The sequence below is a fragment of the Hylobates moloch genome, unplaced genomic scaffold (assembly GCF_009828535.3).
Source record: "Hylobates moloch isolate HMO894 unplaced genomic scaffold, HMol_V3 SCAFFOLD_46, whole genome shotgun sequence".
Taxonomy (NCBI): Eukaryota; Metazoa; Chordata; class Mammalia; order Primates; family Hylobatidae; genus Hylobates; species Hylobates moloch.
The window spans coordinates 419,230-433,516 of NW_026652321.1; the positions used below are offsets into that span (position 1 = coordinate 419,230).

At 48.2% G+C, this 14,287-nt stretch overlaps 1 protein-coding gene across 1 annotated transcript in view; it reads left to right on the forward strand.

Annotated features, from left to right (window-relative positions):
• DHRSX (dehydrogenase/reductase X-linked) overlaps positions 1–14,287 on the forward strand; it is a 104,885-nt gene that overhangs the window by 54,823 nt on the left and 35,775 nt on the right. Inside the window, exon 4 of the mRNA XM_032757956.2 lies at positions 6,195–13,078. Within this exon, the coding sequence (XP_032613847.2) occupies positions 6,195–6,383 (189 nt within the window). The 3' untranslated portion in view covers positions 6,384–13,078. The remainder of the gene's footprint in view (positions 1–6,194; positions 13,079–14,287) is intronic.

Genomic DNA, 14,287 nt, shown 5'->3' on the forward strand with positions numbered 1-14,287 from the left:
TCCTTCCCTCCCTCCCTCTCATCCTTCCCTCCCTCCCTCTCATCCTTCCCTCCCTCCCTCTCATCCTTCCCTCCCATCCTTCCCTCTCGTCCTTCCTTCTCTTTGGTTCTTTCTTTTTTTCTCTCTCTTTCCTCTTTCCTCCCTTTCTTCTTTGCTTCCTGCCTCCCTCCCTTCTTGGCTCCGCTTCTTTTTTCATCCTTCCCTTCGTCCCTTCTTCCCTCCTTTCTCCTTTTCTTCCTCCCTCCTTTCTTCTCTGCTTCCTCTCTCCTTCCTTCCTTCCCTCTTTTCTTTCTTGTTCTCTGCTTCCTTCCTTTCTTACTGCCTCCCTCCCTGTCTCTCTCTGTCCCTCCTTCCTTCCCTCCTTTTTTGCTTCCTTGTTTCCTTCATTCCTTTCTCCTTATTTCTTCCTTTCTTCCTTCTCTTTTTCTTTCTCCTTCTCTTTCTTCCTTCGATATTTTTTTCTTTCTCTGTCTTTCTCCTTCCCTTTCACTCAACCCTTCACTGACCTTTGAATGTCCAAAACAAAGGTGCTTTGACCCAGGCCATAGCTGATGACACTAAGTTGTTCCCAGCAGGTGCAGGATTCTGTGCAGACATGTCCGTCCCCTCCCTCCCTGCCTCGTTCTCAGCACTGCCTGGCATGTACAGATGTGGGTGCAGGGCTGGCTGGGGTGCAGGTGCAGGGTGCTCCAGCTGCAGCTTCCGGAGAGACATTTTCATGGAGTTAGGAGGAAAAGGGACTGCCTCCCGAGGGAAAACTGAGGCCTTCATTGTCAGCAGGAGGAAGGCTGACTTGAACCCTTCTTATTCTGCAGCAGCTCTGAGAACAGGTCCCAGAGCTTCCCCTCTTATGAAAGCGACTCTGAGGACGACACGAGATGCTTTGCTTTTTTCCCTACCTGTCACATTGTCTGTGCCGCCCTAACACAAAAAACCGTCGCCATGCTTTGGGTGTTTTCTTTTTTTTTTGAGACAGAGTCTCACTGTCGCCCAGGCTGGAGTGCAGTGGTGCCATCTCAGCTCACTGCAAGCCCCGCCTCCCGGGTTCACGCCATTCTCCTGCCTCAGCCTCCCGAGTAGCTGGGACTATAGGCGCTCAGCCCCAGGCCTGGCTAATTTTTTGTATTTTTTAGTAGAGACGGGGTTTCGCTGTGTTAGCACGGATGATCTCCATCTCCTGACCTCGTGATCTGCCTGCCTCAGCCTCCCGAAGTGCTGGGATTACAGGCGTGAGCCACCGCGCCCGGCCATGGTCCGGGTGTTTTCTTTGGGGAAAAAGATCACAAAGGGCTGGGCCAGTCCAAGGTCTGCTTTGTAGAACGTGGCATTAGAGAGACGAACGCTGGCAGGAATCCTTGGTGTTGGTGAACAGTCCGGTGAGCACAGAGGGCTCTGTTTGCAATAGAGCTGCGTGGCAGAGTGAATGAGCCGGGTAACCAACAGGAGGTTGCGATGACTTGGGAGGGGAACTCGAGTAGTGGCTCATGCACCTGAAGTCTCTACCCTCCCTGACTCTTGAGGTTGCAGGTAAGTGTGGGCATAATTGCCTGTTTCCTGGAGAAGAGGCTTTCTTGACATACGCACACAGCAGCCTGTGCCCATCCCAGTCAGGAGATGAGAAGTCACCTGGGCTTGGTCTCTGTCTGCCGGGGCTGCCAGCCTGAAGTCCCATAGACCAGGCAGCTTAGACAACAGACACGGAGGCTGAAAGTCCGAGATCAAGGTGTGGGCTGGGCGGGCTCCTCCCGAGGCCTCTCTCCTTGGGTTGTAGATGCCGTCTTCTCACTGTGTCCTCACAGGGTTGTCCCTCTGTTCATGTCTGTGTCATCTCTTCCTATGAGCTGTCTTAGTCCATTTCAGGCTGTTATCACAGAATATCATAGACTGGGCGGCTTATAAACAACAGACATTGATTCTCCCACAGTCCTGGAGGCTGGAAGTCTGAGATCCAGGTGTGGGCAGGGCTGGTTCCTCCTCAGGTCGCTCTCCTGGGCTTGGAGACGCCGTCTTCTCCCTGTGTCCCCACAGGCTTGTCCCTCTGTGTGTGTCTGTGTCCTCATCTCCTCTTATGACATGTCTTAGTCCGATTCTGGCTGCTGTCACAGAATACCATAACTTGGTGGCTTACAAACAACAGACATTGATTCTCTCACAGTCCTGGAGGCTGGAGGTCTAAGATCAAGGTGTGGGCAGGGCTGGTTCCTCCTGAGGCCTCTCTCCTTGGTTTCATATTTTGCAATATTAGGATAAGTATAATAATCTGTGCATGTGTATGAGTATGTACATGTGTATGTGTGCATGCAAAGGAGTATATGAGCATGTTTGCATGTGTATAAGTATGCATGTGAACGAGTGTGCATGTAAATGTGTGTACACATGGATGAGCATGTGTGCATATGAATGAGTATGTGTGAGCCTGTATGAGTGTGTGCATGTGTGTGCATGTGAATGTGTACGTGTGTGCATGGGAGTGTATGTGAGCATGTGTGTGAGCTGTGTGCATGTGAATGTGTGTACATATGTGTGCATGTGAGCATAGGTGAACATGTGTGCATGTGTGAGCTGTGTGCATGTGAATGTGTGCATGTGAATTTCTGTGCATGTGAATGAGTATATGAGCATGTGTGCATGTGAATAAGCCTGAGCATTGTTCATGTGAGTTTGTGTACATGTGAATGAGTATGTGAGCATATGTGCATGTGAATGTGTGAGTATGCATGTGCAAGTAGGTGTGCATGTGCATATGCATAAGTGTGTGCCCATGTGTGTATATGGATTTGTGTGCATGTGAGCATGTCAGCATGTGAGCATGCGCACGTGAATATGTGTGTGCGTGTGAATTTCTTAAAAAAGTCATCAAATAGAACTTCATCACATTGTCCTGTGTCCCCAGAAATAGCTACATTTTCAGCACAATGCGCTTGCTGTCTTCTAGAAATCACAAGCTCATTTTCAACATAGCACAGGTGGTATATTGCCCCCTAAAACGGTAGTACTTGTGCCCCAATTGAATATGCATAGCCCAAGAACTCTTAGATAAGAGGAGTTTTCAAAATATAGTGGAAACAGAAGCCCCCAGACACTGCCCACAGGGGAACCACAAAGAGGAAGCCTCCTTCCAGAAAGTGCTGAGTTTGTTCAACAACAGGGACGATGCAGGAGAACCCAGGAGCAGTTAAGCTGCATCTGCAGAACACAGGGGCCTCTCCGGTGGCATACTACATGGTCAAGACACAGGTTGGGTATTTGGGGCATGAGCCCCTGAATCCTCAGTGTCAATGATGGCAGACTACAATACAAAACTTGTTCCAGGAGCTGATTTAAGGATTTGTTTGCAAAGAAGGCACAGCACTAAATGTAACAGTGTGGGTGAACGTCTCAGGCACCAGAGTGAGGTGTAAATGCTCATTTCTGTGCACCAGGAGCTATGGTGTCTCCTGGGGACCAAGGGTGGCCCCCATCCGGCCTCTGCGATCACTTTGTCCAGAGCAGCAGCGTGGGAAGGGGCACCATGTTGGATTCAGAGCTGCAGTGCTTGATGTCCCTGCCTGTTATACGGAAGTGGGCTGGCCCCCAGAAAGACTCGGTATTTTCCATCTACAAGATAATGGGGAAGGAAGAAGAATGCTGGCTTTGGGGGCAGATCCTGCCTGGAAATTGGGCAGAACACAGCCACAAAAGAGAGAAGCATGAAACAGATCAATAAAACCTCTTTCTGCATTGAAGGCTGCCCCAGAGAAAGACCCTCAAACACCATGGCTGCCTTCAGTTGGCCCCTGCCTTCCCTCTCCCTTGCCTCCTCCTCCTGTTCTGTCCTCCTTCCCTTCCTCTTTCCATCCCTTTCGCCTTTACTTTTGGTCTTTAGATGCCCAGGGCAAGACACAGGACACAGGGCTCCCCTGCGAGACCCAAGCCATGGCACCTGCATCCGCCCCCGAGATGTTTTCAGATACAGTCTCTGTATTAGTCTGTTCTCATGCTGCTAATAAAGACATGCCCAAGACTGGGTGATTTATAAAGGAAAGAGGTTTAATGGACTCACAGTTCAACATGGCTGGGGAGGCCTCACAATCATGGCGGAAGGTGAAGGAGGAGGAAAGGCACGTCTTACATGGCAGCAGGCAACAGAGTGTGTGCAGGGGAATGGCCCTTTATAAAACCATCAGATCTCATGGGACTTATTCATTATCATGAGAACAGCACAAGAAAGATCTCCCATGATTCAATTACTTCCCACTGACTCCCTCCCATGACACATGGGAATTATGGGAGCTACAATTCAAGATGAAATTTGGGTGGGGACACAGCCAAACCATATCAGCCTCCAAATCTCCCAGGACACTTCGGGTTTGCAAGATCTCCAGGCACCCCTAGGTGATTCCAGACTTGGGAAGTTCTCTAGCTCCATCCATTTCTTTTTAGGCAGCAGAAGAGCAGAGTCAAGTCAGTGGGAAACAATCTCAGGAGTGTGGCAGCTCTGTCCCTCCACTGGGGTCCAGCCTTCCTGTTCCCCTTGCTCGGCACCCAGAGGATGGGCTGGTGGGCACACTGGATTGTCTACCATGCCTTTCCATATCACACTGGCTGCTGAAGTCAAGACCAGGAGGCAGTGAACTGACAGCAGGAGAATTTCTGAAGTGACTGGGTGTCACAGGCCAACCCAACAGATTCTGCCCTTTTGGGAGGGCATGTGCCTGAACTCTCACCAGTGCTAGGTTTTGCCATGTGGCCCACGCTCATCTTGAACTCCTGGACTCAAGCAATCCTCCTGGCTTGGTCTCCCAGAGCACTGGGATTACAGGCATGAGCCAATGCAGTGCTAGGGGCACTGGTGAGAAGTGAAATCAGTTCGGGCAAATGGATCGTCACTCCCAGAAAACCAGAAGGGACATAACAAAGGCACTATCTGGTCTTTATTCCTGGTTCTGTAACAAGGAGGAGCTTCTAAAACTCTTGCAATTTCACAAATGCTAGCAATGCCCTGGTTGTACGATGAGGTGACATTTGCTGTTTCCTAAATGGCTTCAAGATGGGGCTGGCCACCAGAAACACCAACCATGTCATTAGGGGGTTGGAATTTCAGGCCAGCCTGACCTCTGGGGAGGAAAGAGGGACTGGAGGTTGAATCTGATTATGTGGCCAATGACTTAATCATACCTATGCAATGAGACCCCAGTAAAAACTCTGGACATCAAATGTCTTAAGTCTGTTTGTGTTGCTATCACAAAACACCATAGCCTGGGCAACCTGTAAACAACAGACATTTGTTGCTCACAGTTCTGGAGGCTGGAAGTTCAAGATCAATGCATGGCAGATTCTGTGTCTGGCAGGGACCTGCTTTCTGGTTCACAGACGGTGTCTCATTACTGTGTCCCCACATGGTGGATATGTTCACCAGATTCCCAGAAGCTTATTATAAGAGACAACTTCTGAAACATCTTCATTGTGACAGAAGTTAAGAGGGACTGTGTTGGTTCCTGGATTATTGCATTCTAGCTGTGAAGGTTCTCAGGTCCCACAACTTCTAATTCCTCTGAGAATCCTCCATTTCTTCCATCCCACTGACCGTGACCAGGGGCCAACTCCCACTGCAGAAAACCAGGGTGTGCTATGTTTCAAGATTATCACCTTCCACTAGGGTAAAATCCCCAGTCTTTGAAAAACCTTTTTCTGCCTCTCAAGTTCCTTTTTGAACCGTCTGTTTCCATGAAGCATACCATCACAGCTCATAAATGCCTCAATTCTCTGATGTAGCATGCCTTGCTGAATTGAAAACAAGAATCTTTTTGATGTCCTGATGTTTCATCTAATTGCTAAATATTGTTTATTAAATACAGAGGCCAAGCACTCACTCATCTGCTTCTAGTCAATTAATAAGCATTTCGGTCCCATAAAGAGTGCGTGATTAAATGTGTACATCAGGGATTTTAATATGCATCTGCCTAGTGGGATGGATTAACCCACCATTGAAATGCAACCCACTTGGGTGCGTTGTCAGTGCCTGTTGTAAAGAAACCCAACAGCAGAGAAGGCTTGGTTCAGATCGATCACCCAACCTCGCTTTCCACATACATTTCTCAGTGCAGCTGATGAGTACATTCCACCTGTCCCTGCAGCATCCATGTGAGTCCTAAGAATCCTGTTTCCTGCTCAGAAATTTGACTCATCATAGCCTTCTTTTCTTCTTCCACCAGACCCCCGATGAAGGAGCGTGGACTTCCATCTATGCAGCAGTCACCCCAGAGCTGGAAGGAGTTGGTGGCCGTTACCTATACAATGAGAAAGAGACAAAGTCCCTCCATGTCACCTACAACCAGAAACTGCAGCAGCAGCTGTGGTCTAAGAGTTGTGAGATGACTGGGGTCCTTGATGTGACCCTGTGATATCCTGTCTCAGGATAGCTGCTGCCCCAAGAAACACATTGCACCTGCCAATAGCTTGTGGGTCTGTGAAGACTGCGGTGTTTGAGTTTCTCACACCCACCTGCCCACAGGGCTCTCTCCTCTAGTTTTGAGACAGCTGTCTCAACCTCTACAGGACTTCAAGAAGCCAAAGAAACATTTTGGAGGATAATCACCCCAGGTGGTCCTCAGCCATAAACTTTGTGATTCCAAAGTGCCCAATTGTCACAGGTGCCATAAATAATTACATTTTCCAACATAAATATGCCGTTTTCAGTACAACTGAGTACAAAAGTTCCAAGAGAGATGATCTCTTTTCAGGGGCTGCAATATCCTCTCTGAGACCTAGTGGTGGATGAGGTCTCCTGTTTGATTTTGTTCCTGCACGCACTCATTTTTCCAGAGACCCAGCTGTGATTCACAGGTATCGGACATGGGGAGGTGTGAGCCTTGCTTGCTACAGCCTGTAGGATGAGTTTGATGTGGCCAGCAGCACCATCTGGTCAACCTCATGCCAGAATGGCACAGTCACAAGTGAAGCATGCCACTGTCAAATCCGAGAATGTAAACTACTGAACAGCTATGGATCAAATGGTAGCCCTCAAAAGATATGTTCATGCCGTAACCCTCAGAACCTATAAATATTACTTTATTTGGAAAAGAATCTTTGCAGATAGAATTAAGAATTTTGAGATGGGTCATTATGGATCATCCAGTGAACCCAGTGCCATCACGAGGGTTCTTATCAGAGACAGGTAGAGGGAGATCTGAGTACAGAAGACAAGATGTTCTTGTGATGCAGGCAGAGACTGGAGTGATGTGGCCACAAGCCAAGCAATGCCTGGAGCCACCAGGAGCTGGGACAGGCAGGAAGGATTCTCCCTTACACCCCTCAGAGCAATCTCGGCCCTTCTGACATCTTGACTTCAGACTTCTGGTCTCCAGAACAGAGACAGAATAAATCTTTCTTGTTTTAAGGCTCCAACAAATTGGTAGTCACTTGTTACAGCAACCACAGGAAATGTATACAGCTTCTGATACTTCTGAAAACCTCACACAGCCAAAGGGTACATCCTTGGTATAGAGGCTCACTCTTACTCACCAGCCAGGCAAGGAAGGCTCAATCCTTTGTCTGGTGTTAGAGATAGGTGTTGGGTTTTCAAATTTCAACATGGAGAAATGAGTCATTTGCAATGCTTTTGAGAAAGTACTGTGTATACCCTACGAGCCTGCACTCCTTATGTGTGAGACTGATGACCATTGGTTGGCTTATTATCCATTCCCCTAAGTGACAAAATCCCACTGACTATTCAAATCCAACATTAGCTCCTGGCATGCTTGTACTTTAGAATCACAACCAGCTGCCATTCCAGGATGGAGTTCAAACTAATTGCGGGGGCACGTGCTTCTTACATGACTGCTAGATTGTTCCCAGATGGGTAAAGTTGCCCTGATAAGCAACTTAAATGAAAATAATAAGTGTATTTGGCCTCTTTAAAAAAAAAATCAGTCATTCTCCGGGAATGGGTTTGTCACCACAGATGGTGATTTTCCTTGGTAGATAACCAGGATGCCTGGATTTCTGTTGTTCCTTTACAGAAAACCAGGAATTTTATGTCATGGACCCACTAGACAAGGGACCTTCCTTGGTACGAAAGGATAAGAAATGTGGATTTGTTCCCTGGGATATTCACGTTAGATGCTCACTACCTATTGGTGTAAGGTCAGCTGAGATAGAGGATGAGGAGACCTAAAGTCAGGCAAGCAAGCTTTACTGAGCTGCTTGGCTGCTCCACCAGTTAGAGGAGGCAGCCCCGCTTACAGACTATAGCAGGGTTTTATAGGGCCAGAAACAGGTCAGGGTGGGGGAGCTGAGTCGAGGGTGCAGGAGGACTGGGTTGGGGTGTGGGAGCTGAGTAGGGGGTACAAGTGTCTTGACCACATCCTGGAGATGTTTTTTGCCAGCTTTGTTATGTGAGGTTCACAGACATGTTAACCACATCCTTTAACTGTCTGGACAGTTACTGGAGGGGTCATTGAAGGGGGGTGTTTTTCTTTAGCCCTGGGCGAGCTGTGCAGAGAGTGCAAGGGACTGTATTGTAAGGCCTGTGGAAGGGGAAGGGAACAGTCTGGTTGGGGTGACCCTAACAATTGGTATGCTTGTTTTAGGCGGAGCTCAGAACTCAACACACAGGACTCTCGATGCAGAGAGAATGAGCTCAAACCCCTTCTGCAGAAAGACCCAGACTCTGTGCAGAATGTCCGCTTAGATCCTGAGACCCTTCATAGGAAAACTGTGAGTGATACCACCAGGCTAGCAGGCCAAGAAGGAGAGCCTGCCAGAGGTTACAAGGAACAATGAAACTTGCAGGAAACACACATGATATTGACCTCCCTAGTGTAGCTGGACTCATGGTGCTGCAGGGAGACGTGAAGCCCAATGGTGAGAACCTGCAACAAGATTTATGGTGCGGGGGTCTGTCCCGCAGACCCTGACCAAGTGACGGATGAATGAAGTACACTGACACACAGCTATTCTGCTTTGCCAGTTTGGCTGAGCGTCCAAGCCACTTAGTAGCAGCTGTGGCCTCGATCAGTCAGCAAGACTTGCATTTATTCAGTAAAGATTAATTGACAAAGGTCGTGAGTCAACACCACCAGAGGGAAATTGACATTGTGGACTTCCCTAAGTAGAAAGCAATTAAGCACCTGCAATAGATCAAAGGTTAGTCTTAGGACCACATGGGTAAACAAGTTAGTTAAACTCCCCACATTCCTTTGCTTCTACTCTAATTTGTTTAACTAAAGGTAAGGGGACTAGGCTGCCTTCAGCCAGGTTTATTACCGAAGTTATGCAAACTCTCAGGCCTTCCCAGAGGGTTTGTGGCTATTATAACTAAAATTTTCCTCACCAGCCTGACTAAACCCCTACATCTGGATCTGTAGAGGCCCTGACATCACATCTGCCAAGCTCCCCATGGGGCTTAGGTCTCTGTGTGAAGATGACGTAGACAGTCCCATGAGATGGCTGTGTGTTCAAATAGCCCATTGCAGGTTATGACATTGATCAGTTTTCCAGGCCTGCCGTAACAAGTGACCACAACTAGGGGCCTCAAGACAAAGGGAATTATTTTTCCTCTCCCAGCTCTGGAGATGAGAAGATTGAAATCAAGGTGTCTCAGGGCTCTGCTCCATCTGGAGGCTGTAGGGAAGGATCAGTTCCTGCCTCTCTTAGTTCCTGGGAGCTCCAGGCATCCCTTTGGCTTGTGGTTGCATCACTCCAGTGTCACATGCATGTAATCCCAGCTACTTGGGAGGCTGAGACAGGAGAATTTCTTGAACCCAGGAGGTGGAGGTTGTGGTGAGCCGAGATCTCGCCATCGCAACCCAGCCTGGGCAACAAGAGCGAAACTCTCAAAAGATCCTAATTTCCAAATAAAGTCTCATTCCCAGGCTCTGGGTATTATGATATAGAGAGATCTTTTTGGGAGACCACAGTTCAGTCCACTACAATTGTGTCCAGTTCCATCCAGAGGCTCTAGGAGAGGATCCTTCCTGCCTGTCTCAGCTCCTGGGGGCTCCAGGCATCCCTGGGCTTGTGGCCGCATCACTGCAGTCTCTGCCTCTGTCTCCACGTGGACTTCTCCTCTGTGTCTGTGTGTCTTCTTCTGTCTCTTAGGACACCTCTCTTTGGATTTAGGGCCCACCCTACTCCAGAATCTCATCTCAAGATCTTTAACTCATTGCAATTTCAAAGATCCTTATTTCCAAATAAGATCTCATTCCCAGGCTCTGGGTATTAGGATATAGACAGATCTTTTTGGGAGACCACAGTTGTCTACTACAGTTGTGTCCAGTTCCATCCAGAGGCTCTAAGAGAGGATCATTCCTGCCCCTCCCATCTCCTGGGGGCTCCAGACATTCCTTGGGCTTGTGGCCGCCTCACTCCAGTCTCTGCCTCTGTCTCCACGTGGCCTTCTCTGTGTCTGTGTCTCTTCTTCTGTCTCTTAGGACACCTCTCATTGGATTTAGGGCCCACCCTACTCCAGGATGATCTCACCTCAAGATCTTTAACTCATCGCATCTTCAAAGATCTTTATTTCCAAATAAGGTCTAGTTCCCAGGCTCTGGATATTAGGGTATAGACAGATCTTTTTGGGAGACCACAGTTCAGTCCACTACAATTGTGTCCAGTTCCCTCCAGAGGCTCTAGGAGAGGATCTTTCCTGCCTCTCCCATCTCCTGGGGGCTTCAGGCATCCCTGGGCTTGTGGCCGCATCACTGCAGTCTCTGCCTCTGTCTCCACATGAGCGTGGCCTTCTCCCTGTATCTGTGTCTCTTCTTGTTTCTAATAAGGACATTTGATATTAGAATTATGGCCCACCTAGATAATCCAGATGATCTCATTTCAAGATCCTTTACTCAATGACACCTGCCAAGACCCTTTCTGTGAATAAGAGCCCATTCACGGATACCAGGGATTAGGCCTTACTCTTTTTGGAATCTTTTTGAAAGACACTATTCAATCTACTATTGGCCACAGGAACCAGATGCCATGAGAGTGCGGAAAATATTCTTTCCATTTCTAGAGACCTGGAAAGCCACAGAGGTGGATAACTTCTGTTATCTACACCCCAAGTTTCATGAGTCTGCACCCTGTGTAACTCACACAGGGTCCCCGCGCACGGAAGGGCGCCATATTGATTTAACTCTCTGCTGCCGCCACCTGGAAATTGTTAATTAGGTTTGAACAAGGAGTCCGTCTTCTCATTTTGCACTGAGCTTGCAATTGGTGTAGCCATCTCTGCTCATGACTCTTCCCTCTTCAAGGACAGGCATTGTGTTCTGTCCTTGAAACTGGACCTCCCCAATCCCCAGTGAGCCTTGTGTAAAACCATTGGTGAGCTCAGGCCTCTATCTGTGACAGTCTCCCCAAATATCCAGGAAAGCTAGTGGGCTTTTGCTGCTCACTGGGCCAACCTCTGAAAATGACTGACGGTCAGCCCCATCCCCAAGAAAGTTCTGCAGTTAATTCTGGGCATCAGCATTTGTTTTGAATTCCCCGAGTTTTTGCTTTCTTTTCCTTCCTCTCTTTCTCCTTTCTTTTCTTTTGCTTTCTTCCTTTTCCTTTCTCTCTTTCCTTCTTTCATTCTATTTTCCTTCCTCGTTTTTTTTCTCTCTTCCTCTCCTTCCCTCGCTCTTTCCTCCCTCCCTCCCTTCCTCCTTCCCTTTTACTTCCCTTCCTTCCTTATCTCCCTCCCTCCTTCCCTTCCTTCCTCCTTCCCTTCGTTTATCTCTCCCTCCCTCTCTCTTTCTTCCTTTTCTTTCTTTCCTTTTTTTCTTTCTTCTTTTAATTTCAACAGGGTCTCACTCTGTTACCCAGGCTGGAGTGCAGTGGTGCAATCTCAGCTCACTGCAGCCTCGACCGCCTAGGCTCAAGCAACTCTCCTGCCTCAGCCTCTCAAGTAGCTGGGACCAGAGGCGTGCACCACCACGTCTATCTGTATTTTTTTATACAGACACGGTTTTGCCATGTTGCCCAGGCTGGTCTTGAACTCCTGAGCTCAAAGTGATCCACCTGCCTTGGCCTCCCAAAGTGCTGGGATGACAGGCATGAGCCACTGCGCCCGGCCCCAGGTCATGTTTTTTTGTTGTTGTTCAGCCAAGTTTGAGATTCCCTGAGCCAGGCAAATGTCAACTGCAGTTTCCAGCCCTCAGCACCAGCGCCTCTGGCGTCTTTCATACAGGATCATTTCAAACACCTTGTACTGCCCAGAGGTTCTGCTAAGCCATGGAGCCGAGACAGATGTGTTTCTGAACGGGAATGACTTCCTCCATTAAACCAGGATCCCAGCATGCCTTCCACTTTAAACTGTTTCTAAACAGCCAGGACTATGCATGAAATCTTCAGTTCTAAAAATACCTCCACCTCTGTACATTTGCACATTATCCAAGAGCCTTTTGTAGCTTGAAGCTCTTGCAAGAAGTGCCAGCTGCTCTTTTTATTTTTTTATTTTATTTTTAGAGGGATTTTCAGTGTTTCACCCAGGCTGGAGTGCAGTGGCACGATCTCGGCTCACTGCAACCTTCGCCTCCCAGGTTCAAATGATTCTGTCGCCTCAGCCTCCCGAGTGGCTGGGATTACAGACACCCCCACGCCCGGCTAATTTTTTTTTTTTTTTGTATTTTTAGTAGAGACGGAGTTTTGCCATGTTGGCCAGGCTGATCTCAAACTCCTGGCCCCAAGTGATCACCCCGTCTCTGCCTCCCAAAGGGCTGGGATTACAGGCGTGAGCCACCATGCCCGGCTGCAGCTGCTGTTAATCATCCTCATAAAGGTAGTTCCAAGTACAGACTCTGGATGGGGTGATAGGATGTCTCCTGTCTCCTAAAGCTGAGAATTTATATCGCTGACTGAACACGCACTCTGGAAAATGACAGATACCGCATTCCCCAGGCTGAGCAGATGAGCTCTGAGAGCAATTTGAATCTCGTACGACTCCAGCCTCAGACTATTCCTCTGTGTTTCATGGTAACCCTTATGTGACCGTTCCTCCGAGGAAAACCAAGAGCATGATTCTGGAGAAGTTCGCCTGTGTTCCTTGACATCTGATTGTGCAATTTTCTGGAGCCTGGAGACACTTCCCAGCAGGCAGAGAAACTGCGTGGATTGCTGGGTGAGTAGAGCTGAATCCAATGTGTGGCCAGAGCTCTTGGGATCCTGGGTTTGAGCTTGAAGCTGATGTCATGTGGGCCATTAGGGCTCTGTAGGAACCAGGAGGAATGAGTTTCTTTTCTTTGGCAAACCTCGATTCAGTAGTTGGACCTAGGGTGCATGGATTTCCCAGTGAAGCTACTCTTTTATGCCCTTCCAGTAGCATGAATAGGTTTTATTCAGGTCCAGCAATGGATGGGACCATCTCATTCATCCATCCATCCATCCATCCATCCATCCATCCATCCATCCATCCATCCATGTAGTCATGTTTTCAGTAAATAAGTGTTAAGTGTTACACCCAAATACTGGGACTCAAAGTCGGAAGAACAGGGCTTGTGTCCTAAAGGAGCTGGAGGCTATGGTTGGTAGAGGAAGTCCCCAAAGATAGCAGGTCCTAACAGCCTGGAAACTGGCAGTATTGTCTCATGTAGTCACAGGGACTTTTAGCAGGAACGTGTGCAGTCAACAAAGGCTGGTGTGTGGGGAACACATCACAGTCTAGATGTGTGTCTGGACACCACCTTGATTGTGAGAGTGTCTTTTCATGAACATGTGGTATTTCTCATCTTGGCTGTTGAGAGAAACTGTCATAGAAGGGACATCCCACTTTTTCAAAGGCAGGACAGGTTTGGGGGCTGGACCGCAGACGTCAGAACTGATCCCCAGATCACAGAAGGTGCATCATACCCATTTCTCCATTTGGGCTGGAACTGGGGAGGTATCAAGTCTTGCATCAGGTGCCATAGTTAAGCCATTGCGTCTCTATCTTTCCGACTCCTCATCTATGCAACGACCAGGCTAACAGCCCTCCCCTCTGCACCCAGTTTTGCTGAGAGCAAAGAAAGACTGATGCATTCTGTCAGAGCAATGCTGAGAACTAAATAAATGCCAGCCATGGTTTGGTGGTGATGCTCAGGTGTCATTTGTCGTTGAAGGAGAAAACTCAGTTGAAGTTGTGTTTTCTGCAGTTTGGGTGCCATTAATCCAGGCATCAGGGCAAATATCTGTACGTAGAAAAAAGCTTTGGAATTCTGGCCTCTGAGGCTGTCCTTGTGAAGCACCGTCTCGGATTCAGGAATAGAGATTTTACTGATCATTGTGTTTATTGCTCACTTATCATTTTTAGTTATTGCTGTTTTATCCTCTTATAATTCTTTGCCTTCATTCT